The sequence below is a fragment of the Misgurnus anguillicaudatus genome, chromosome 12, assembly GCF_027580225.2.
Source record: "Misgurnus anguillicaudatus chromosome 12, ASM2758022v2, whole genome shotgun sequence".
NCBI lineage: Eukaryota > Metazoa > Chordata > Actinopteri > Cypriniformes > Cobitidae > Misgurnus > Misgurnus anguillicaudatus.
Window position 1 is genome coordinate 40,811,048 of NC_073348.2, and position 25,992 is coordinate 40,837,039.

General features: G+C 36.3%; 1 protein-coding gene across 2 annotated transcripts in view; it reads right to left on the reverse strand.

Moving 5' to 3' along the window:
* Positions 1-25,992, reverse strand: part of pdlim5b (PDZ and LIM domain 5b) — a 56,084-nt gene that overhangs the window by 2,196 nt on the left and 27,896 nt on the right. For both annotated transcript variants that reach the window (XM_055207368.2, XM_055207369.2), the window contains exons 4-11: positions 22,221-22,239; positions 20,016-20,548; positions 16,005-16,171; positions 15,419-15,449; positions 9,959-10,101; positions 5,999-6,197; positions 2,980-3,160; positions 14-134 (exon numbers count right to left, since the gene is read on the reverse strand). In XM_055207368.2, the coding sequence (XP_055063343.1) occupies positions 14-134; positions 2,980-3,160; positions 5,999-6,197; positions 9,959-10,101; positions 15,419-15,449; positions 16,005-16,171; positions 20,016-20,548; positions 22,221-22,239 (1,394 nt within the window). The remainder of the gene's footprint in view (positions 1-13; positions 135-2,979; positions 3,161-5,998; positions 6,198-9,958; positions 10,102-15,418; positions 15,450-16,004; positions 16,172-20,015; positions 20,549-22,220; positions 22,240-25,992) is intronic.

Sequence of the window (25,992 nt, forward strand, 5' to 3'; positions counted from 1 at the left end):
CACGCTCTCTCACCTGTCTCACAGTACGGCTGTCCGTCCTCCAGGTGAAAGGTGTTGTTACGGATTGGCCGCTGGCAGGAGGCACACAGGAAACAGTAAACGTGCCAGGTTTGCTTCAGGGCATTGATGACTTCCTGTTAACGGATGAAAACTGCAGATTAATAGAGATCGCAGAGCACATCTGCTTTTACTTACGCTGACTCAAACATGCTAGAGATGCTTTTAGTTTAAAGGGGACATATCATGAAAATCTGACTTCATGTTTAAGTGCTATAATTTGATCCCCAGTGCGTCTATTAACATAGAAAATGTGATAAAGATCAACCCAGTAACTTAGTTTTAGTAAACTATTCTTTGCAAGCATGTCAAAAAATAGCTTATTGAAATTTGTCTCCCCTTGTGATGTTAGAAATTGAGTTTCAAGTTCCATTACAATTATGGTGATCAGTGTTTGCATTATCAGCTCATTTGCATTTTAAAGGACACTCTCAAAAACAGCTCATTTTTGCACACATCTACAAAGTGGCAATTTTAACATGCTATAATAAATTATCTGTTGGGTATTTTGATCTAAAACATTCACATATGTACTCTTGGGACACCAAAAATGTATTTTTCATCTTTTGTATATATATTTACAGGTACAAATATAGATATACATGTCAAATTTATTTTCAGTTCCTGAGAAAAATGATACAAAACATTGATTGTATCTGTTCAGTAAGAGACCTGTTCAGATGTTGTATTGTGTATCACTGTAGTTCTGTGTATATTGTATTGCACTGTATTAATTGTGGTAAATTGTATGTCAATATAATCTCATTCAATTCAATGCATATTGTTTTTAAGGTGCTGCAGAAAATGCATATTTATGTCAGAAAATAAAGTTGTTAGTATAAACTATTTACACTGCAATAAAATACATGTCAACAAATTTGTCTTGTTTTCCAGTATAAATACCTGAGAATTCCTAAATTCAGATACATTTACTTGATAAGCAAAGTGGCTTAAGATTTTAAGTCTTGTTTACTGAAATAAATGATGAAAATCAAGAGGTTTATACTCAAAACAAGCACGAATATCTGCCAATGGGGAAAGAAAAATAAACTTAATGACAGTTTCAACTTAATTCAATAAACTTATTTTAAGTTTAAGTTTAGCTTTCTTACCCCACTGGCAGATTTTTTTTTATTGTTTTAAGAATAAACCTCTTGATTTTTATCATTTATTTCAGTAAACAAGACCCAACATCTTAAGCCACTTTGCTTATCAAGTATGTATCTCAATGTAAGAATTCTTAGATATTTATACTGGAAAATAGAAATTAAGACATTCATTTTTGCAATGTCCATTTAGCTTATTAATGTGTGTGTTATTGAAATGAAAGGTGATAATAAAGTGAAGTGTATTCAATAAATGTGTATTGAGCAATGGTATTCAGACGTTTATAGATGTCACTTAAGTGCTGAAATATTTTTGAGTACTGCTGCAGTCCATTAAAGAGATCAAATGAATTAAACTATTTTCAGTAATGCCAAAAGCATGTTTAATCTTTCCACAGATAATTATTATCAGATAATCATTAATCCAGTGAGAAAATCTCCTTCATCTGTCTGCTCATGGCTTTTTGAAGTGCTAACAGTCACACATCTGAGCGACTCATGTCAGCTTCTTCAGATCTTATGATCCAGATTAAAGTTCTTACACAACATTCACTGAGAATCACTCTCTCATTCTCTACTGCATTCATGGAATGGATCGATTCATTCATTCACTAACGTTACCATCTAAAATAACACTTATAGTGATGTTTGTCTTTCTCCGCCTTGATGACTTATCTCATCGATTAAGAGAAAACGCTTTAAAGTTTTTACAGCAATCCACATTTCCGCTATTATCCACCAAAATTGATCAAAATTTGCAAAAAAAAACCAAAACAAAGAAATGTAAATTAGGTGCGTTTACGTAAAATTTTTTTCGAGCAAATAACGGTGGCATGGTTAACCTAGTAACCAACAGTAAATAAAACAAGGCACACTTAGAAAATGGAGACAGGACTGCATTTAGATTTGATAAATCAAGTTTTAAATGAACTATCAGTGCAGCAAACTGAATGCTGTGCACAGAAGAAGGAATGCAAAGTTTTTGATGCAGGCACTAACAGCAAGGGCATTGAGATGACATGGAGCTCCATATATGATAAAGACAACGACAGCGGAAACAGCTAGACAATCAGTCACGTGGGTTTAATGTTTACTACGTCAGAATTTATTCAAACAAATGCGTTTCCATCTCACATTATTAGCATTTACTCTTTATCGTGAAAAACCACATCAAGCCAGTGTAAAAACTTAAAATTAAGGGATTTGTATTCAAAATTTGGCGTTTCCATCAGTCGTTTTATGCGCATAAAATCAGTGTGATGGAAACCTAGCTATAGCTGATGTGATTGTAAAGTACACCCACATACCTATACACTGAATACCCATGACCAGTGGCGGCTCGTGACTGCACTTCCGAAATAAGTGCCTGCTGGAGACACGTCAAAACCGTTTATGATAAAAGAGACGCTCACGTTCCCTAAATACACGCAAGAAACTTCCTTAACAGTAAACTCTGATTACGCATGAGATTGTGCGAGTATCTGGCACACGCGAGCGTCTCCTTTCAAGTTCAAGGCAGCAGGCACTTATTTTGGCATGACACGTGATGCACACACGATCTCTCAAAGCGCAGAACACATATTTTGAAATGACGAACCACACACATGACAAGCTACATACATGTTGTGATGAACTTCGCATCGTGTGCTTCAAAAAAAGACATCACCAGCCGCCACTGCCCATGACATCACCGTTTTGCACATATTTGCATTTATGTAATTTACAAGGAAATAAAAACTTGCACTTTGAAACTGGAAAACGAACCAAAGCCCAAAAAAACTTTAAAAACATGTAAATGAGCCCTAACTGCACTCACCCCTAAAATCTTTTGTTGACAGCGACAGCACGAGGGGGCAAAGAACTGCTCATAACAGTTCTCACAGAAGACAGACCCTCGTTCTTCTACAAATCCCAAATCTGCCAGTGAGGAGTGACAGTGAGCACAGGAAAACTCGTCCTTATGCCACGATTTACCCATGGCCACCAGGAACGGACCCCTGCAAAACAACACATACATTATATTTAATGAAGACCACATCTGTCAGGTGTTGAGCTCAAAACTCAAATTATTGGTTATTCTCCATGTTGTGTATCACATGATATCAGAGCTGGACTGTGACACTGTGAAAACAGGCGTTTTAAGAGAGTCAATCTGTGATATGATGTGAGTTATCTGTTCAGGTAATGTGAGGACAGGGTTACAAATCGGATGATTAGCTGAAAGGGAAAACAACAGACACTGTGGATATCAAATGGAGAAAATTGAGACTTTAAGCTTGGATGTCACGGGCACTTTCAGCAGGAGTCTAAGAGTCTGTGCCCGGGCCGCAGCGGTGTAACCTATACCAGAGCTCGTGTTCTCCGGGGAATGAGCTATAACGGTCCAGTCTCAACTACTGAATGATGATAAACCTGCAGAGACCATCAACTCTTACTGTACTGAGAGAGAAACACAAAGAGAGATAGATAGAGAGAGAGAGAGCTGCTCGCCCCTGTGCACGGCCTCACTGTCATGCCAAATTAATCAAACCCATGTTCCTCTTTAAATTAAACTTCACACTAGAGGAGATCTGACCATCACATCAAAACTATTACAGACACTTTGAACTGAAAACCACACTACACTTTACTGTTGTCAATCATTTAACCCTTAAAATAACAATAATCCTGACTTTTATCATGGGAATAAACACAAAATTCAATGCTTTCAAGATTGACTTTAAAAACAGAAAGATTGAAACATATCTCTCCTCAAAAGAACATAAGCCAGGCCTTACAGAAAAACTTTTTTTGTGATTGGTGCGGGCAAAAATTCTTGATCTTGCGAACGTATATCAAATTCAACCAATGGTGAGGCTTAACGAGGCTTATATTGCTATCTGAAATATTGCCAAAGACGGCATTACAGGGACGCAGGAAGTATGGCAGGAGAGACCCAGCGTCTCGTTCCCTTCTCAGGGAACAACAGTTACATACGTAACCCGAGTAGGGTTGCCACCCAGGTCTGATAAAAAACCTGGACATATCAATGACCCGAACAATTGTTTTGCTCACAAGTCCCCTAACCCCCCCCCCACCCCCAAATGTCATAATATTTCTATAGACCTATGCAATTATTGGCAACACTTTACAATTCTTATTTGTTAACATTAGTTAATGTATTAACTTAGTTGAACTAACCGTAAGCAGTGTTTGTTACTGTATTTGTTAATCTTTGTTAACATTACTTTTCATGGTTTATTCATGTTAATTCACAGTGCATTAACTAATGTTAACAACATTTAAATCATGTATTATTAACATTAACAAAGGTTTAAAAAATTGCTTTATAAGTGCAGTTCATTATTAGTTAATGTTAACTAATGTAGTAAACTAATGAACCTTGTAAAGTGTTACCCAATTATTTGTTAATTAAGTTTAAATAGGTAAATCACTTTTACAATTTATATAAGCTGCTTATACCATTTATGTAAACTGTTTTATTTATATTCCATTTAAACAGGTCTAAATAGCAACTAGCTGGCCTGAATAATGCACATGAAATTAAACTTGTTGAACTCACCTCAACATGTCTTTTACAATCATTTAACCCATATGTCACTGTTACAAACTGTTCACTGTGCAAGATTGTCATTATTTTTAATGCTCATAAGACAGGGGTACACTTTCGTACACGTGTCTTATATTTTCGCTTTTGGGGCGCTCCTGTTTCTGAGAAGAGATAAAAGCCCGCCCACACTGACAATTGATTGGTTGATTTACCGAAAGAGGCCAATCAGGATGCTCTTTGTCTTACATGCGCTTACTGAGGCAGGCACACACACACACACAAAGACACAAGGTCTCCGTATCTGCCGCGCGTGCTAAATAACATATTCACATAGCTTTTTCGAAAACCGGGACATTCAGTGTCCCGGGAGAGTTGACAAATTTCCCGGGACAGGTTATTAAAAAGAAGGACAATCCCGGTAAAACCGGGACAGGTGGCAACCCTAAACCCAAGACGTTTTCATGTGTCAAACACAACTATGCAAAAAAGCATTTTGTTATGAATCAACATACACATACAGAAGATATAAGCATTTAAAGTCTAGAATTTTTATGATATTATTCTACACTACACAGGAAATTATATGGATTTTTTTCCAGAAAACTTCTTGCATAAAATAGATTCAAGCACTTTCAATGACCTGTATCTATGTATGTATATTTTCTAAAACTTCCCAGGTCCTTAAATTTTTCCTCGCCAGATTCACAAACTTTCAAGGATTTCAAAAACCCGTGGGAACCCCATGACAACAGGGGACATGGCTGCGCTTGTGTGAAGTAAATGCAACAATTGTGAACTTTCTGCTAAGATATATGTGATTGTTGCAACGAAAATGTGGGGATTATGAAATCATGCAATCCCTTCATATTTTGTGCACGGAAATCTGCAATTTATGGTGCAAAAGTGCGGCATATTTGAAAAAATGCAGCCCACATGAATATGTGGACTTTGGCTGATTATGCGCTGAAATTTGTTTTTTCTGGAGGGAGTGATAAGCAGTAAGAATTGCTTTAAAGGATAACTCCATTTTCATAAAAAAATAAACAAAGAAAAACAAAATCATGATGGGAATTTAGTAAATACACATTGATACATTTGATCAGGAGTGAGTGTGAGAGTCACATGAATGTTTTTCATCTAAAAGTGTAACATATGGAGTTGATCTGATAAACTGTATTTAGTCGTGTAACAGTCAGATGTTGTTTATTTGTTTGAAACTCTGCTCTTAGACTTTTTCATAACGGTTCCCGTTAAGAGTAAACGAGTATGAAGAGTTTTATCTCACCTGATGATGGTGTTACAGTGGGCACACATGGGCGTGCGCGTGTCCGCTGGCATGTGTTCGGCTCTTTGTACCAGCGTATCCTCTCCGTCTTTGGGGTTAGCTTTAGGCGCAGGAGGATTCGGGCTCTTCTGATGGCTGTTGGTCACCCGTCCGAACGAGGGGCCCGTCTGTGGCGCAGGTGCACCTGCTTTGGGAAATCCTAATCAAAGAGAAAAAGAGATTTTAATCTGAATGACCAGTCGGTGAACTGCACCCACAACAGGGTCTGTGTTACAGAAGACAAAACCGCGTGACGGCGCAGAAGAGCCGTAATGAGATCGGGCGATATTGTGCGCGGCTATGTACCGTGACCGAAGGTGACGGAGAGTTCTAGTTAAGATATACGAACTCCGTCTCTACAGAAGGACTCATCTCACGGGGGCTCGGAGGTCGGATCGTCTGCGGCCGGGACATCCACACCACACCGCCGCCAAACAATGGATTGATTTACTCAGTCCAGAAAAAAACACCACATTCCCAGAGCTACAGGAGACACCTGGCAAAATAATCCACCCTTCTCCTGAAGCTCTGGGAATAAAAGGACAAGCCTTCCCTTCTCTGCTCGCCTCCAGAGGGACATCAGGGTGCAAAGGTCAACAAACTGCAGTGGGCGGCACAGAGTTCCTCATTCAGACGGGTGCTGGAATCAAAGTCACACAGGTCACAGACCAAGTGCTCCCTTGATTTCCGCGTAAAGGAGAGAAAATGGGCTGAGTCAACAGATGTCTGTGTGCTCGGACACCCATAAGAGAGAGAGAGAGAGAGAGAGAGAGAGAGAGAGAGAGAGAGAGAGAGCAGGTTATATTCAGTGATAGAGGTCAAATCGACTTGATCTGCTTCTGATAAACATCTGGAGGATCTCTGTGTGTGATTGTGTGTCTGTCTCTCTGTGTGTGATTGTGTCTCTGTGTGTGATTTCCTGCTTTTTGTGTGTGTGTCAAACTACTGCACACCACATGAGAAGCTGACTCGAAGAAAACTTCAGATTTGCTCAGGAATGATTTTTTCCTTTTTTTCATCAAATCAACATTAATGCAGCCAATTGACACCACAAAAAATGACCCTCTTACTTAAGAAAAAATCATGAACTTTTTACTTAAACACTTAAAGGGATAGTTCACTTAAAACAAGCAAAAATATCTTACAATGGGGTAAGAAAATCTTTCTTGAATTAAAGGGATAGTTCACTTTAAAATAAAAATTCTGTCATCATTATTTCATCCTCATGTTGTTGTAAACCTGTATGAATGTATTTTTTCTGATGAACACAAAAGAAGATATTTTGAGAAATGATGGTAAACACACAGTAGATAGTGACCACAGACTTCCATAGTAGGAATAAAAAAATATGATGGAATTTAATGGTTACCATCAACTGTGTGCTTACCATCATTTAGCAAAATATTTTCTTCATAATTTATCACAATACTTCCAAAATATTTTTTTTCTTACTATGGAAGTCTATGGTCACTATCTGCTGTGTGTTTACCATCATTTCTCAAAATATCTTCTTTTGTGTTCATCAGAAAAAATGTTGTTTAGAACAACACGAGGAGGAGGAAATGATGACAGAATTTTCATTTTAAAGTGAACTTTTCTTACCACATTGTAAAATATTTTTGCTTGTTTTAAGCAAAATTTCACTTAAATTGAATATTTATTTGTTTAAAAACTAGACTTATTTTCTTGGGTCATTTTGCTCATAAAGATAATACATCGTCTTCATTTAAGAGCCTTTTTATACCTTTACTGAAAACAAGACAAGAATACCAAGTAAGAAAGTAATTTCTTTGCAGTGCACTTCTTAGTATTTTTGTCTTGTTTTCAGTAAAAATATCTATTAAGATGTATTTTCTTGAGGATCAACCAAGAAATGACCCAAGAAAATAAGTCCAGTTTTTAGACCAAAATATCAAATTTAAGTGATTTTGTGCATAAAAGCAGCTAAATCTGCCAATGGGGTAAGAATTTTTTTTTTAATTTTCTTGAATTTAGTGTTTAAGAAAAATGTTCAAGATTTTTTGCTTACCCCATTGGCAGATTTTTTGCTTGTATTATGCACAACATCACTTAAATTTGATATTTTTGATCTAAAAACTAGACTTATTTTCCTGGGTCATTTTGCTCATCAAGAAAAAGCATCTTAATTTAAGAATTTTTAGATATTTGTACTGAAAACAAGACAAAAATACTAAGATTTTTTTTTCTTGAAAATCATTTTTTGCAGTGTAAAAGGTAGTGATAACAGGTGGCAAAACAGTTTTTTTTTCAAACTATATTTCTTTCCACATTTTCATTACTGTATTGCCAAAAAATCATTAAAGAATTATTCCACTTTTAATAAAAAAATCCAGATAATTTCCTCGCCCTCATGTCATCCAAGATGTTTCTGTCTTTCTTTGTTCAATCAAAAAGAAATGATGTTTTTCAGGATTTTTCTCTATATAGTGTACTCAACAGGAGTGTTTTAAATGTCTTAAGGGAAGTTTGTAATTTGAGCAGATATCAGGAAACTGCGGCTCAGAGAAATGAAGCCCATATGTTGCATCACACATCCGGATGTCCTGTTCATTCTGCATGTCTTTGCTTAACGTTTGTAATCTCACAGCTGCTGTCTGGAATCATTCAATGTTATGAGGATCCCTGACACTGATCTCAGTACTGCAGATCTCAGGAGGTGTGGGCATTTGTACAGGTCATTTAGGTTCTGAGAAACTGTTGGACGTACACAGAGAGATACCTGTGTGAACGCCTGTCAACAACCTGCTCTTAAAAACCCTCATGATGGGTAAACACAAGACCTCCTCACTGCATTCCTAAACTACAGTAACACACATACAGTACAGACGGACACAGACCGCTTTAATAAGACCACAGTAAATATTTACCCATCAACCCAAACCTCACTTAAAACTCACACACAGAAAAGATTTCATAAGAGCTCGACTGTGAACCTGTTATAGATCTGTAATAAAACACACACAGATCTCTTTTGTATATAAACTTAAACCTCTCCAAACTAAAAGTGCAGCAAATGAAGGTGAGAAAGAAAAAGCACACAAGTCTGCCATCTACTGGACAAATGAGGAGTTGACGCTCACCACTGCCTTATCATTACTGTATCAATCAAACACAGATCTGCTGAAATTATTAAAATCAGTTATCTGGACAAATGTCAATGAGTTTTGAGCTGCTCTGAGAAACAGCCAATCAGAGCAGAGCTCAACATTATTATTCATGACCCTTCCAAATAAGGAAATAATAGACCATTTCATCCTAGGGTTGTAAAAGGACATGTAAAACTGACTCTGGATCATTTTTGCACTTAATAAAGCCACAAACCTTTCATCAGAGAACAATTTAACAGATTAATATTATGCATTCTTTGGCACCTTTAATGTAGTTTTTACAAACATAATGTCATCTGATTTTAAGACTGTTTTCAGTTTAGACATCTCAAACATGCATTTTAGTCTGGGACTTGACTTAAGCCCTGTCTGAGAAACCAGCCCATAGTGTTAGTTCTTATGAGAATAAGAGATGCACTGAATGTTCGCCAACTGTAATTATTCGGCCCAAAATAACAAAAATCAAATTTTTGATGTTTAGACGAACAACGAAAAACTCAAATAAATTTGACCACACAATGAGGTCTTTGATGATGTGATTGAAAAGCAACCAGTGCAGAGTTGGGCATTTTAAAGTGTCAGAGAAAGACGTGAAAAAGGACATTCTGAAAATGTAACCTGTGCAATGGTGAGAAAATTGGCAAAATTGGATTTTTTTCCTTTTTATTCGGCTTCGGCCAATGATTTTCCTTTCGGTGCATCCCTAATGAGAATATGATATATTTCACAGATGTGTCCAAATGTTTGTCTTTTTAAGGCTCACATCACGTGTGTGTAATGAAACTGTAATGACCTGCAGTGTTTCCAGACTGCCAGTTTTTGGTTGTAGTCGATGGGACTCCGTTGCCTTGTCGAGGAGCTCCAGCAGGAGTTTTACTCATGGTTTTCACTGAAGATGTCAGATGAGCGCTGGGCTGAACATCTACAGTTTCCTCCCTGATGAGAAATAAACAATAAGAGAAAGTTTAGTCTAATTGGACAGCTATAGCAGAACAGTCCCCGATTCAACACCTGATAGAAATATAGTTTGTTTTAAAGGGGCAATAAGTAGGATTTACCCCATCTAGTGGTGAAATTGTATTTTGCATTTAAACGAATGGTGCTCTCTAGCGCCTCGCCTTTCCAAATGCGTGTTGCAACTACGGTAGGTGTTATGTAATCACTGATCTTCTTGTCCGTTTCAGCTGGTTCACGTGTTCTTAATGAAATTGGTTGTGGAAGCATGTTGGTAGGTTAGTGCTTTTTGTCCCTCTCTGCTATTATAGTTTATCAGTATGGTGGAAGGACCTGGAAGCCTCCTCGGACTTACCCGTTCAATGTAAATAAAGAGGAGAAATTCTAAGCTTACAAAGAAAAGTCAGATCAATGGCAGAGGTCATTTGACACCAACGAGGACATATTTATGAATAAAGACATTGATTTTGATTAATAAACACTTAAAACCCTACTTACTGTCCCTTTAAACGTCTCTGGTTAAAGTTACTAAAAACAGTGTATGTTATTCGTTTTATTTTCAAGTCTCTACCATTCAAACTGCATTCTAACATCCGGTCACATTAGAGACACACAGGACCACAAAAACACCTTGATGTAAAAATGTTCTGGCTCTGACCCACTTCACAGGACACACATGAACACATTGACCCAAAAAAAAAACAGACCTGTCAGCACCACTTCTAAAAAGTACCATAATAAGTGTTATTTCAACAACTGAAATGACTGAAGAGACTGAAACATCCAAATAAGCACACTTGTGATCTTTGCACTTGACCACTTGACTACTTACATGAAGTATTTCCTGTATTTAGCTCAAGTGTTGTAGTAGGTGTGAAGATCTCGAGCGTGCATGTTGAAATATTCAGCCGATGGGACACACTCACTTACTTACTTACTTGTAAAAATGTCAAACTAGGTGACTTATTCGTTGTTTACTTTTAAATTATATTGAACCTTTTTAAGTTTTTCTCTGAACTTCCAGAAGCAGAATTCTTTGCACCTGTAAAAAAAACCTCTTCATTTTGTGCATGCAGCTTTATTAAAGTTCAATAGTCCCTGAATAAACCACACAATTAATGTTGTTTCTAATGATGTGATAAACGCAGTTGCAGATGTTTTACAAAATACATAATGCAGTTTGCACCAAAGAAATGTGATGCATGATGGGATACGCTTAGCCTTGAATAATATTTCAAAGTGGTATTCGAGATGTGTGGGTTTAGTGTGGGTTAAGGGCACTACACTTTGCCAGATTTAAGACACGTGGGGGTCTTGTTCACTTACTTCCTGTCGCATACACGCACTCTCAAGTGGCCAAGATTGCAAGATTGCGTCGATATTTGAACGCAGCCATAATCACTGAAGAGACCGAATCACTGAATGAATCAGGTTACACAGCACTCAAATAAGACATTATGGTCTAAAGACTGTACTTAAAGAAAATGAAATTATTTTTAGAAACATTATTTTTATAATAATTAAAACAAAAATTATCATTTTAAATTCTTTTTTACTCAAAGTCATGATATTTTATCATTATGAATCACGCTTTCTTCTTTACTGCTCTACTGCTAAATGATGACACCTAGATGTTGGACTAAAGGGTAAATAAATACTAACAGGTCATTTTTACTATGAAGTAACCCTTTACATTTATGCTGATCACATCTGATAGACTAACCAGAACCAATACAATCTATAATCAATTCTACAACAACTAATCTGTTTATTGAAAGGCAAAAATACAATAATATTCCTGTTTCATTGAATACCCTAGTGAACCTTTTAAATGTCATGGTAAGTGAATATAGCAATAATACAGTATTATGATATATGTGTAAGTATGATTGTATGCAGTAGAGATCTACTGTGTTACAGGACACATGAATACTTACACATATACCATAATACTGGATTATCACTTCATTCACCTACATTGATACTGATTTGGGTGGTTGCCGGGGTGTTACTGTACGGTTGCTAAGATGCTCTGAATGGATTTAAGCACATTGGTATGTGGTTGCTAGAGTGTTCTGGGTGGTTGCTAGGTGACCATCTAATAAGTTCACCATCACGTCTATGATCTCTAGATGTGAAGTCTGTTATCACTCATCAGGCAAAAATCCCAAATCAAACCTTCACATATAGCCTTAGTTTAGTTATGAGTTTAATATCAATGGGTCACTAATCAGTGTTGTCATCTAGTGGCCTGTAACAGTACTGAATCAGTTTCTTTTTTTATTATGGCTGAAGGTGCATTCAAGTGAACTGAAGTATTAATATATATAATTCACAGTTCACCACACGTTACATGGATTTCTTTCAAATGGGTTAAATTTTTTCTCACTGTCTGGTGTGTGTGATTTAGTTATGTGGGTGGATTTTTGGCTCTGTAGATAAATCTGACGATTAAACTTTGATGACGAGAGAAAGGGTGAATGGCCAGAAGGTGAAATAACATCAAATATTGATCTTTGCCAATAAATAAAGATTATAAACATTCAGATCTTTTGTAAGGAGCATGTAAAGGGTTTATGTCTTAGTGATATAAAGATATGTTATGAGCTTGAGAGGTCAGATCTGATAAAACATCAAATTATTATTATTATTATTATTATTATTATTATTATTATTATTGAATGACTGAACAGAAGTAAAGTTTTATCAACGCTCTGCTCTACAAGACAACATCTTAACCAATAACACAAGCAAGGAGGAATCTTTTACTGTTATCATTGTTAAGTACGTTTAAAAAATATATAAATAAGATAACTGATTTCTATAGACATTTAAAAATATTATACACTGCAAAAAATGACTTTCTTTTTTGAATACACTTTCAGCCATAATTAATGATAAATTAAATGAACTTTCTTACTCAGTATTTTTTCTTAAATCAAGATGTATTTTTTGATAAGCAAAATGACCTAAGAAAATAAATCTAGTTTTAATACATAAATATTAAATTTAAGTGATTTTGTGCTTAAAACAAGCAAAAGTATCTGGCAATGGTGTAAGAAAAAAATCTTGTAATAAGTTTACTTTTTTCTTCAACACAAAAATTAAAGAAATATTTTCTTAACCAATTGGCATTTTTTTGTTGCTTGTTTTAAGCACAAATTCACTTAAATTGAAAACTAGACTTCTTCTTAGGTCATTTTGCTCATGAAGAAAATTCATCTTGATTTAAGATTATTAGATATATTTGTACTGTTAACGAGACAAAAATACTAAGAAAGAAAATATTTTTTGCAGCGTAAGACAAATTTGTTTCTAATCATTAAATGACACACTGTAAAACCTAAAAGTTAACTCAACTCAAACCATTTAAGAAAACCGGTTGCATTAAACCATGTAAGTTTTAAAACACATACATTTGAGTACTGTTAACTGAGGCATATGCAGTTATGTACTAATACTTAAGTTCACACTACTTATATGTGTTTTAAAACATAAATGGTTTAAGGCAACTGGTTTCCTTAAATGGTTTGAGTTAAGTTGACTGTTGGGTAATTTACTCAAAAAAAGTAATGAATTACTAGTTACTAATGAAATCTTCAATCATGTAATACGATAACTGTACAAAATACTCTCTCCAAAAAGTATTGAATTACTTATTACTAATTACTTTCTAAATCCTATTGATACAAAGATTGAAACGGCTCAAATATATCATATAAAAGTACATCAATTATTCTGCTCACACTTTTTAAGGTCCAATTCTCACTATTAACTAACTATTACCTACTTTTACCTCAATATAGTCCTAATAACTGCTTATTAATACTTAGTAAATTTTAAGTATTGGTAGGAATTGGGTAGGATTAAAGATGTAGAATACTGTAAGGGTTTTGCAGAATCAGGCATTAATATGTGATTGCAATAGAATTATTTAATAACTAGTTACACCCAACACTGATAATAAATATAATATTAGTCACTGTCTCTAAATATATTATGATTCAAAACTAAAGGTGAAATCTTAAGTGATTTCTGCGCTGCTTTACAATCAAAGGTCAGAAACTGAAATGAAGATAAAAGAGAAGATACAGAGAGAGAGAAAGAAAAGCTATATTTCAGCTTTCACAAAGAAACAGACAGCAGAATCATTTCAGACAGGTTTTGTGTGACACACTGAGAAATGAACAAGATGAAAATAAGATAAGAATAAATACAGATCAACAGATCAGAACAAGTCATGCAGAAAGAGATAGACAGCAATACATGAGATGATCTTCAGTCTTTATCAACAGGTTTATCTTTCTAGAAAACAAACCTTCTTCATTCAGACATTCAAGCGCTCTCATACACCAACACAACAGCTTTCATTCAGTCACATGACTGTGTTACTGTATGATTGACAGGCAGATTATTTCTCTTATTTCAGACAGACGTCTACTAGACATTGAGCACACGGGCCGATACGTCGTGATGCCAGTCTCTCAGTTTGTTGTACTGCGGCCGGACCAGCTCTGGGTCCACTTTATTCACCCTGATCATCCGTTCAGAGACAAAACAAACAGCAAATAAAAGGAAATACAATCAGTTCATTTTGCTCTGGAAAAGACTAAACTACTAGAACTGTAATGAACTAAAAAATGAGCCCTTTAAATCTCTCTTAAATGTGGATAGTTCAATGCACATAATATTACGTTCTCTTTTAATAATATTGTTTTTATGTTGTCAGAGTCATATTTTAGTCATGGTTTTAAGGATGAGGGTTTATTCATGTTGGCATCTGTATATATTATCTAGTTTATAAGAAGTGACTGATGCATTTGTCCTAAAATAACACATCAGTCTAATAGCCTTTAATCGTCTCTAAACAACATCAGCTTTAAAGGTTAAGTATTTTGCTATCCTAACTATGCATGATTTACACATCATTAGCTGTAGTTTATTTGTGTTGTTTAACAGGTTTTCCTTCATACACATCTCAGTAAACTTCACATTGTGTATTTGTAACAAACACTGAGTTTGTCCGTTTGTTTCCTGAAACTGCTTTAAGGCACATGTTTTTCACATTTCCCCATAATGGGCACAGAAAACAACCCTGATTACCCACAATCCTATTTAATTACCAACAATTCCCTTAAGCAGGGAACGGTCTGAGACTTGACATGAAGCTCAGGCCAAACAACAGCAGGGTTTTTTTTTAGATGTGGTCTGTACTCACACACAGATCTGAAAATCATTTCAACTGAAACAAAGTGGACTAAAAATATCACCAGATGGATTTATATCACCGTGAACTCACTTCTTTCCGGGCCGGTTCTCCTGGGCTTGATCTAAAGGACAGAAACAAGAGAGAGTTTAAGTTACAATGAGATTTTAATAAAGCTATAATGAGAACACAACGATCTAAAGAACACAATGACACCTTAATAAATCAAATTAGGTCTTGTAATAAAATGAGAAGCACTTTAGTTTACTTTTATTCCTTGAGATACGGAATGAGACGCTGCGCCAAAGTGTAGTTTTCAAAACGCAGCGTTGGGTTCCCTCGAAATTGAATGCTTAACTACGATTGTAACCTCTGTTGCTTGAGATAGGGAACGAGATGCTGTGCCAAAGTGTCATTTCATGATGCAGCGTTGAGTTCCCCCAAAAGGGAACGTCTCGGTTATGACTGTAAAATCTGTTCCCTGAGATAGGGAATGAGACACTGCCTCCCGGGGGCCGTGACGGTCATGACATCATCTCTCGGCAACTATAGACGGTCTAGTTTCATAAGTTTATTAAGATGCTCGAATGCTGAACGCTGTTCTCCCCAAAGTGTCAATTTCATGACGCAGCGCTGAGTTCCCAAAGTAAGAAAAATAAATTGTGATGAATGAACTAACCGTTCTCTGTTCCTGTGATCTGTGCCAGGATCCTGAAGGATCGAGACTGTGATGTTCCTGTACGTGGATGCCAGTCCTCCGTGTCCTCGATCAGACGCTTTTTACTTGCATCACTCGCAGGAGACACATGATTCACCTCAGTTTCCATGACAGGTTTACGTGCAGTCCTAAAACAAACAATCATACAGACTCATCAGCATTATATCAATCACACACAAACACTGTCACCTCATGACAAAAGATTATTTTACCTGGGTGGAGTTTTTCTGCAGTTAATATCACAAAAGAAAGTCAAGAAAAAATATTCAAAATCACAAGAATTCACACCATATTAAATAAACAAAACACACATTTCTACTCACTTAAGAATACTCTGAGGTCCACTATGGAAATAAATGTAGAGAAAATATTTGAATATTCTTCTAATAATTTGTGCAAATATATCAAATGAGTTTGTTTGGATGCAAATGATAATCAAAATCAGTTAGTGTGTGAATCATTATTCTTAGAAATGTGTGCAGTACGGTAAAGTAAGTTAAAGCAAAATACATCTGTTCATATGACACACAATCACTCTCAACAGATGTTCACATCATGCTTTAAAACTGTTCAGACAACCAACACATTATAGACACATTGATGTTTCTAAATTGGACAATACCAACTCACACCACAAGATGGCATCACAGACACATGCACTGAAACTACATCACCTGAACAAACCAATGAAAGTTCTCTCTCTGTAACAATACTACATTGTGTGCATATGTGTGTGTGTGTGTGTGTGTGTGTGTGTGTGTGTGTGTGTGTGTGTGTGTGTGTGTGTGTGTGTGTGTGCATATATGTGTGTGTGCATGTGTGCATATATGTGTGTGTGCATATGTGTGCATGTGCCCCTATGTTTGCGTGCGTGTATATGTGTGTGTGTGTGTGGATATGTGTGTGTGTGTGTGTGTGTGTGTGTGGGTGTGTGTGTGTGTGTGTGTGTGTGCATATGTGTGTGTGTATAATTGTCATCCTGCTGCTATATTTACTACATTACAAAACACATCATGAGTGACAGAAGCAAATGTGTGTTTGATGAAATACTGGAACTAATGTGTGTGTGTGTGTGTGTGTGTGTGTGTGTGTGTGTGTGTGTGTGTGTGTGTGTGTGTGTGTGATTGCAGATTAGTAAAGGTAAAATAACACAAAGAGAAAAAAGAAAGAAACAACACTGACTTTGTGACAGGGTCCTCCTGTTGAGAGATAAAGAAACACACACAGAGAGAGAGAGAGAGAGATGGACAGGTAAAGAGAGTGAGACATCTGAAGCGTTTTAATCTAAAAGTGATGAATAATTGATGACATCAGAACTCATGCAGAAACTCACACATGCATTTAAACCAGAAGAAAACTTTGCATGACACAAACGTGAGAGTTCAGCAAGTGTTAAACATTCAACACGTGCTCACGCTGTATTCCCAGTATAAAGAGATCCTTTACTGTTCCTCAGTCAGCGTGAAGCGTCTGAATTCATGTTACATGTAAGGTTTCGGCCTTAAACACACACACACGGGTTTCAGATATACGAGCACACCTGTGCTTCAGAAACCAATCACGTCACACATCACGAGTCACGCCGAGTCAGTCTGTCAGTGTTTTCCGTCGCAGACGCCAGTAAACGTCCAGCGACACACACGGCCTGTTTCTCATAACGACCGTAATGAGAAGGAGAACGCGGGTCAGAAGTCGGCAAGCTACTTCACTCCCATACTAATTGGTGGAGTCAGTAAACGCAGCTGGAAACTCCTGCAGGAAATTTTGCAAACATTCCTGGTGATTCCTGTGGGATATACATAGTAAATGAGCAGCATTAACCAGACGCTACAGGAGCAATCAGACGTAAACAAACGGAGACATACGGCCTCCCTACAGTCCTATAAACAGACGGGTTACTGAGAGGACATCAGATTTAAGAGCTGGAAAATACAGCACAGGTGCAGCTCACACCACACCCTACACATCAGCATCTGGACCAGATGAAGACTGAGATATCTGCTGTTAGGGTGTTGATTACAGAGACCAGGCCAACTCTGATTATTTTGGTCTTTAGATACGACTCAAGTCCTGCCAAGTCTCACTTTAATCTTTGCTTTGCCTCTTCAGGTGAAAATTGTACGTCTGATCTCACTGAAGAGCAGCATCAGATCATTCGTGTCTATGAGTCTGTGAGCCCCTTACTGCTGATTGGCTACAAGTGTGTTTTGGTAGTCGGCCTGACTCCCTTTTCCAAAGTAATCACCCACCCCACCTTTAGGTGCTATAATTGGGTCCCCAGTGCTTCTATCAACCTAGAAAATATGAAAAAGGTCAATCCAGTAACTTAGTTTTGGTAAACCATTCTCTGCAAGCATGTGAAAAATAAGTCATTGAAATGTGGCTCCCCTTGTGATGTCAGAAGGGGATCTTATTGTAATAATACAGCACTATCCAACCACGGCACTGCCATGGTGAGACAATACAGAGAGAGAAAGTAATTGACAGCACAATTAAGTTTCAATTTCACCAAACCACCATTATGGTGATCAGTGTTTGCATTATCAGCTCATTTGCATTTTAAAGGACACACCAAAAAACGGCACATTTTTGCTCACACCTACAAAGTGTCAACTTTAACATCTAATAATAAATGATCAATGTGGTATTTTGAGCTCAAACTTCATATATGTACTCTAGGGACACCAAAGATTTATTTTACATCTTAAAAAGATCTCATAATAAGACGAACAGAAGAGAGGATAGTATACATTAATCACCTCTGGATAATCTATCAGTGTTTTTGAGGAATTTGACCTGTTCTTTCCTCACTTTTCCTGTTGACTTCACTAACAAAGGAAGCAGGAAACTCATCATACTAACATTATATTCAAGAACACACTCCATTAAAACAACAGCAGCGACGACAACAACCAATGTAACCAATGACAGGATTTTACTCAAACCGTTCAAACCAACACAGAAGAATTGAAATGTGATGATCTGAACTCCAGCAGGACTGTAAACTCTTGTTGCGGTCGTTTGATTTTAAATTCAGACGTGAGACACACAGTTTGCGTGTTTATTAGAATCAATAAAAATACATGAGAGAAGACGCGGCACGCTCAGACACACGTGTTACTACTTTGTGTTTTCTTTCATCCACCGTTGAGTTTAGTTTATAACTTTACTCACTGAGAAAATCAACTCTATAACCTGTCTGTGTTTTTATTCACATTGATCAGAGATTTAATACACTAAATAAATAAATAAATGATGAATAATTATACAGTTTAAATCATTTCCTGTTGACTGACTTGCATAAAGACACGGTGGCACATTTTTAAAAGAGGTTTTCCTCTGTGTCAATGAGTTTCTATATAAATCTGAATAACATCTCATGTAATGTACATGCACTAAACAACACCACAACAATACCAAAGCTTCTTATTTCTAAAAACACAATGTCCTTCTTTAATCTGTCTTTAGAAACTCATTCACCTGATTCAGGGTGGAACAGATTCACCTGTTTGTTTGTCTAACTCACAGTAATGTTTTGTGTATTTGTCAAAGGCAGTCATTAAGTTCATAAAACTCCTTCAAGTTTAAAGTTGCCTCTCAATTTTCCTCCCACGGAAAGAACTTTCTACCCTTCAAAACATCTCACAGACTGTAATTGTCTCTCTGGTTGCACTTTAGTCTGAAACATCTTCATGTCTACGAGGAGCATTCGTGACAAACCGTCAGACCGCAAAATGTTAAAAATAAGGGCTTGTATTTGTTTGTACAGCACTGCACGTAAGAAGCACACAGAAATTACATCATTAACAGATTACTAGAAGATCCAATCAGATACAGAAGAAAATAAAGCTTATAACAGAAGAATAAAATCCTGTTCCTAATAACATAAGAGCAAGAGATTTTCTGCTTCAGAACAGATATGAAGAGGAAGAAGAAGTAAAGATGAGGTTCAGGTCTGTACGCCCCACCTACCCATTGAGTTGTTCCCCTCTGCTCTCCAGAAGACCCCGCCTTTGACCCATGGCCACCTCACAGGCGTTCTCATTGGAGTAGAGGCTGAAGGGCGTGTTATAGACCGAGGGCTGAGGGGCGGTCGGGACAGAAGATGGAGCTGTCACTCTCGCTGGGGAGGAGGAGCCGGAGGAGGAAGTAGAGGAGGTATTGGCAAAGGGGTATTGTCCAGAAGCGGGCTTAGGGGCGGAGCTAGATGAGGGCAGCGAGCGTCCGGTGCCTCCGCCCAGAGGAAAGGGAGGCTGGGGAGGCTGCTGAGACGGAGCTGCTGGCGTAAAAGCGGAGGTGGCCGAGGGGATGGAGGCTTTGGGTGCCATGGGAGGCGTGGGACTCAGGGACGGGCTGACTGATCTCACTGTACTAACGGCTCCTCCGAAGGGCCGTGCGGTTTTATTGTAGGGGTTGCTGCCCGGGGTGAGGTTGGCAGAGCTGGTGGTGCTGGGTGCAGACGGTTGGCTGATGGGCACAGGTTTTATAATCTCCAGTGGTTCCTCCTAAAACACATGCAACACGTGCTCAAGCCACAGCAAACGCATGCAGTTCCCTCATAACAGCCTTAAAATATACTTCATTCATCACATATCTGCATTTCAGTAGGTAGCTTTACATGCAACCAAATAATCCGTTTGGAATCGTTTTGATGGCTCAATTGGATTGAAAAGCCTTCATGTAAATACAATGACTGTCCATGTAGTTCGTGATTACAGAATTAGCTTTTGTAAAGATTAATTTGCTGAATTGACCAAAAAAGATTAAAGCACTACCCTGAATTCAGATTTCAATCTTAAATTGAACTGATGTCACAGGTTTTCTCTGTAATAATCAATGAGAGACAAAGCTGAAAAAGACTTGATCTGATTTCCTATCACAAATCACTTTGCAGTTTTTCCTCGTACATCACTTTAGATAAATCTCTCTACACTGAAAAATTACTTTCTTACTTTGTCTTGTTTTCAGTATAAATCTCAAAAAATTATTAACATTTTTTGCTGAGCAAAATTATCTAAGAAAATACGAAAAATATAAAATGTAAGTGAATTTGTGCTTAAAACAAGTATATAAATCTGCCACTGGTGTAAGAAAAAAAATCTTGACCTTTTTTCTTAAACACTTAATTCAAGAAAAATGTAAGAAAAAGTTTATTACCCTATTGGCAGATTTCTTTTGCTTATTTTAAGCACACATTTACTTACATTTTATATTTGTTTGTCTAAAATCAACTTATTTTCTTAGGTCATTTTGCTAATCAAGAAAATGCATTTTAATGTAATAATTTTTCAATATTTGTACTGAAAACAAGACAAAAATACTATGTAAGAAAGTCATTTTTTGCATTTCAGTGCAAACGTTAATGTACCTGCTGTGTGATGTTTTATACTACATTTAATTCATTAAACTGCAGTGTATTTCAGTAAGTGAACTGTAATGAGGGAAAGCAGTTTAACCGTCCCGTGCGACAGGTCATGCATTTCAAACATGCAGCATTATACTGCATCCTAACCAGGTGTGACGTGTTAAAACTTAAACCTCTTAGGGGCCGTTTCCTGGACAGGAATTAGACTAGTCCTAGACTAAAATAAATTTAAGAGCCGTTCAAACTGAAAACAACTTGCACTTACATATCTTAAAATACATCAGTGCCATTTGTTTTGCCTCAAAATGCACACAAGTAATGTTTTTAGTAAGGCATGTTTGGTAAAACTAGTTATATTTCATAATTAATCTAAGGTCTAGTCCTGGATTAAGCTAATCCCTGTTTGGGAATCCACCCTATAATGTTTTGAATTAAACTAAAGATGATTTTTCTAATACAGATTGATCAGTCACATGACGTTTAGAACGAATGTGTCAAAAACAACACATTAGTGTTGATTCTGGGACAACACACTAAATGCGTTGTCCCAGAATCAACCCATTACTGTGATATTATTGAAACAACACATTTTGTGTTACTTTTAACAACACAAAATGACACATAATGTGTTAAAATTTACAGATAATGTGTTAAAAGCTTAACGCACAAAGATGTGTAAAAAATTAACACATCCTTTCTAAGAGTGTACAACAAGCCAGATATCACAGACGTCTTGCTCACACCTGATTAGGACCTGATGTTATTTATGAACACAGTGACCTCATACTGTATGTAGTTTGATCTGTACGTACCTTTGAACCACCGGAAGACCTGCAAAGAAAAAAACAGAGATTTACTATCAGACATCACATACAATCACAACAAATACAACACAGGTTTCACTGACACACACCAGATCTTTGTCTGTTTGTATGTATTTATAATGTGTGTGCAAAGTCGTTTTTGGCCCCATTCCTGACACAGACACAGTTTAAATAAATACACATTTAGTCCCAGCATCTTTCATTAACCACTGCCAACATACACTGCAAAAAATTATTTTCTAGAAAAACAATTCTTTCAAAATTGTTTTCAGTAAAAATATCTAAAAATTCTTAAATTAAGATGCTTTTTCTTAATGAGTAAAACGACCCAAGAATATAAGTCTTAATATCAGATTTTTTTTGCTTGTTTTATGAACAAAATCATTAAATTTGATATTTTTGGTCTAAAAACTAGACTTATTTTCTTGGGTCGTTTTTCTCACCAAGAAAAAGCATCTTAATTTAAGAATTTTTAGATATTTTTACTGAAAACAAGACAAAAATACTAAGAAAATGTCTTCTTGAAAATCATTTTTTGCAGTGCAGAGAGTCAATATCAGTCCAGCGATGAAGAAATAACTCCTTAAATCATTCAGTAAAACATCTAAAGCAGGGGTGGGCAAACTTTTATCACTTGAGTGCCACATCAGGTATTAAAATAAAGGCGAAGGGATAAAAAAACTGAGAAACACTTATACTACTGTACTACATACAAGCATAAATAATCTGCCAAAGGGGGAAGGAAATATTTCTTGAATTTAGTGTTTAAGAAAAACCCCATTGGCATATATTTTTTTTTTTTTTTTTTAGGCAAAAATGTACTTAAATTGTATATTTATTTGTTTAAAACTAGACTTATTTTCTCAGATCATTTTGCTCATCAAGAATATACATCTTGATTTAAGAATTTTTAGATATTTGTACTGAAAACAAGACATAAATATTAAATAAGATTTTTTTGCAGTGAATGATTACATGATAAATGCAAAACACAATATGATCTTATCAGTAATGAAGTTTAAAGGTTGACTGATGAAATCCAGTATCTGTCTGTAATGACATAAATCCAGTGCCATTCTCATCATAAATTCATCATCATGTGAATTAAACAATGCTAAATATGACTGTATAAATAAACAAGTTGTTAAGTTCTCACGTATAAGAAGATTTCTGTCTAGACTCTTTCATTTGACTTCATAAATCAATGTGAAACGCAGTACGAGGTCACATTGCTCATAAATGACCTCTGTCAACTCAAACAGGCGACAAACAGAGAAACTGCTGTGTAAACTTTTCGGGAACGCCACTCCCGTTCTCAAACTCTTCCATATTAGGAAGACGCTAGCGAGCGGTTTTGCAAGACTAGTGGATTTTTCTCAAGAGCTTCAGTCAGCTGAACGTTCACCTCACAATAAGGGTAAAGGTGGAGCACTCCATGAGAAAACAATGAACGCTCGGACAATAGAGAAAGAGACGGGAAGCAGACGGTGTGGAAGTGGACAGGGTCACATACAGATACCATCTTAAACATCAAGTGTCTCATTTCTAGATAAATAAACAGATTGTGACATTAGGTCAGTTAAATAACATGCCAGATGGTTTTATGATGCTTCGGGGTTTATAAATGATGTGTTCAGAGTCCCACAAACACAAGACATGTCAATGATCGGGTCAGAAACTGAGATCAGGGAGAACAATGGTTCAGTGAAAGTTGATTATGAACATTAAACTCTTTAACTAGTTAATATTTGTAACTTTGACAACACTGTGCACAGTTTTTAAATATACAAAAAGGGCTATTCACTTCATAAAGATTACTTTAATTACAAAAACATGGTTTTAAAAATCTTTTTATATTCACACAACTATAACAATAAAGATACAATAAACAATATTATTAGAATCACTTCATGAGCCATTTTTTCCAACTTATGAATGATAAAGTATTGACAGCAAATCAAATCTTTTTGAACTTCAAGTGCACGCACATTTTAAAAGACAGATAATACTGTGGAGAAAAGTTAAGATATTAGATTACACAAACTACTAGATTCACTGTTTAGTTATGCAAATCAAGCGTGTTGCTGGTTACCCGCTGTGTAAATGAAACTAGAACAGCATATTTACATATTCATTGACATGTAAACAATTGCTTTTTTTTTAATATGCAATATTAGTTAATGCCACTGAAGGTAAATGGTTTGCGTGAGCACATCGAGCGTGAGCAAATTAACATAAAGTTCGGTAGTCATCTGGTGATGTGGAGGCTAATATAGTTATTGTTAAAGTGTGTTCTGTGATGTTTTTACCTACAACGGGTGTAGCTTCAGAACAGTTTTGTCATTCACATTTCATTTAAGCTGACGTGAGTCCACATGATCATTCATTATGTCCCAGAAACAGAAGAACAACCGTCAACAACATCTGATGTCTGCTCTGTTTAATTCACTGACAGCTATGAGCGCTGTATTATATGTGTGTTGTTGATAAATGACATTTATTATATTTTAAAGAGCGTCTGGTTTTGGTGATGACACATGTTTAGTGAGTGAGCTGATTCACAGGCCGTGTGCGTGTTCATTGTGTGTGTGTGTGTGTGTGTGTGTGTGTGAGCTGTTTGCTGTCCTGTACATTGACACTCCTGCTGTGTAATGTTTCATAAGCACATCCGGATGAAAGTAACCTTCAGACATACAGCACAGAAACACATTGAACACACACACACACACATAAGCAAACAAACACAAACAAAATAGACAATCACACTTCCCTCACTGTTACGCAGTAAATATTTAAACACATCTGCTGTGGGCCAAAAGATGATAACTTTCCAAAACAAAGACAAAAGGTACAACAATCAACAGGCCGCAGAACATTTCATAATAATAATAATATAACACAACACGGCTAAAAACACACAAGTTTACTTCAATATTTACTTCCGAAGAATTTCTGCTATTGAGTTTCTCCTAAAGAGTTTCTGTGTGTGTTTGTGAGTCAGGGATGAGAGCATCTGCTGATGATTTCATTTAAAATTCAATTCAGTTTATTTGTCACTTGCACAACTTCCAGTGAAACATTGTATGTGCTTCACTCTTTCCCCACCAGAAAAGCCAACATTTTTTTTAATTTTCACAAAAGTTGAATGCCTTCCAAAAAAAATTCTTCTTTAAATATATAAACATACAATAATATAAAATGGAAGAACAGACCCAAAAACCTGTTTCATTCTATCTAATTGTTCTCTTTTTATCACTTCTCAAATATTTCTTCGGTCGGTTTCTTCAAAAACACCAAATTTTGAGCAAAAAGCTGAGATAATTGCATTTATGTAAAGGACTTTTAATAAAGATCAGATTCAGAGCGATGCTCAAAACATACACAGAGTTTGTACTGTTTTTAGATCAGTGGATGCTTTAGTGTTAAGAGCGACACCTAGTGGATAATAGCGAAAATATAGATTGACGTAAAAATTTGTCATTGACAGGAAAGCGTTTTCTCTTAATTAACAAGATAACTCATTAATTTCGGCGGAAATAGTTAATAAAATTCAAATATTTAGATCAAACAACAACTAAATGTATGTATCCACTAAATCACAAAGGCACTTTACGTTGTAAATACATTATAAATATAGACACTTTACTACACATCACTAATCTTTAGCTGTGATTATTCACAATCTTATAATACTGAGTATCGTATTGATGAACTATAACACTGCAGTAGGAACTTTAGTAGCTCTTATATTTGGCAGAAA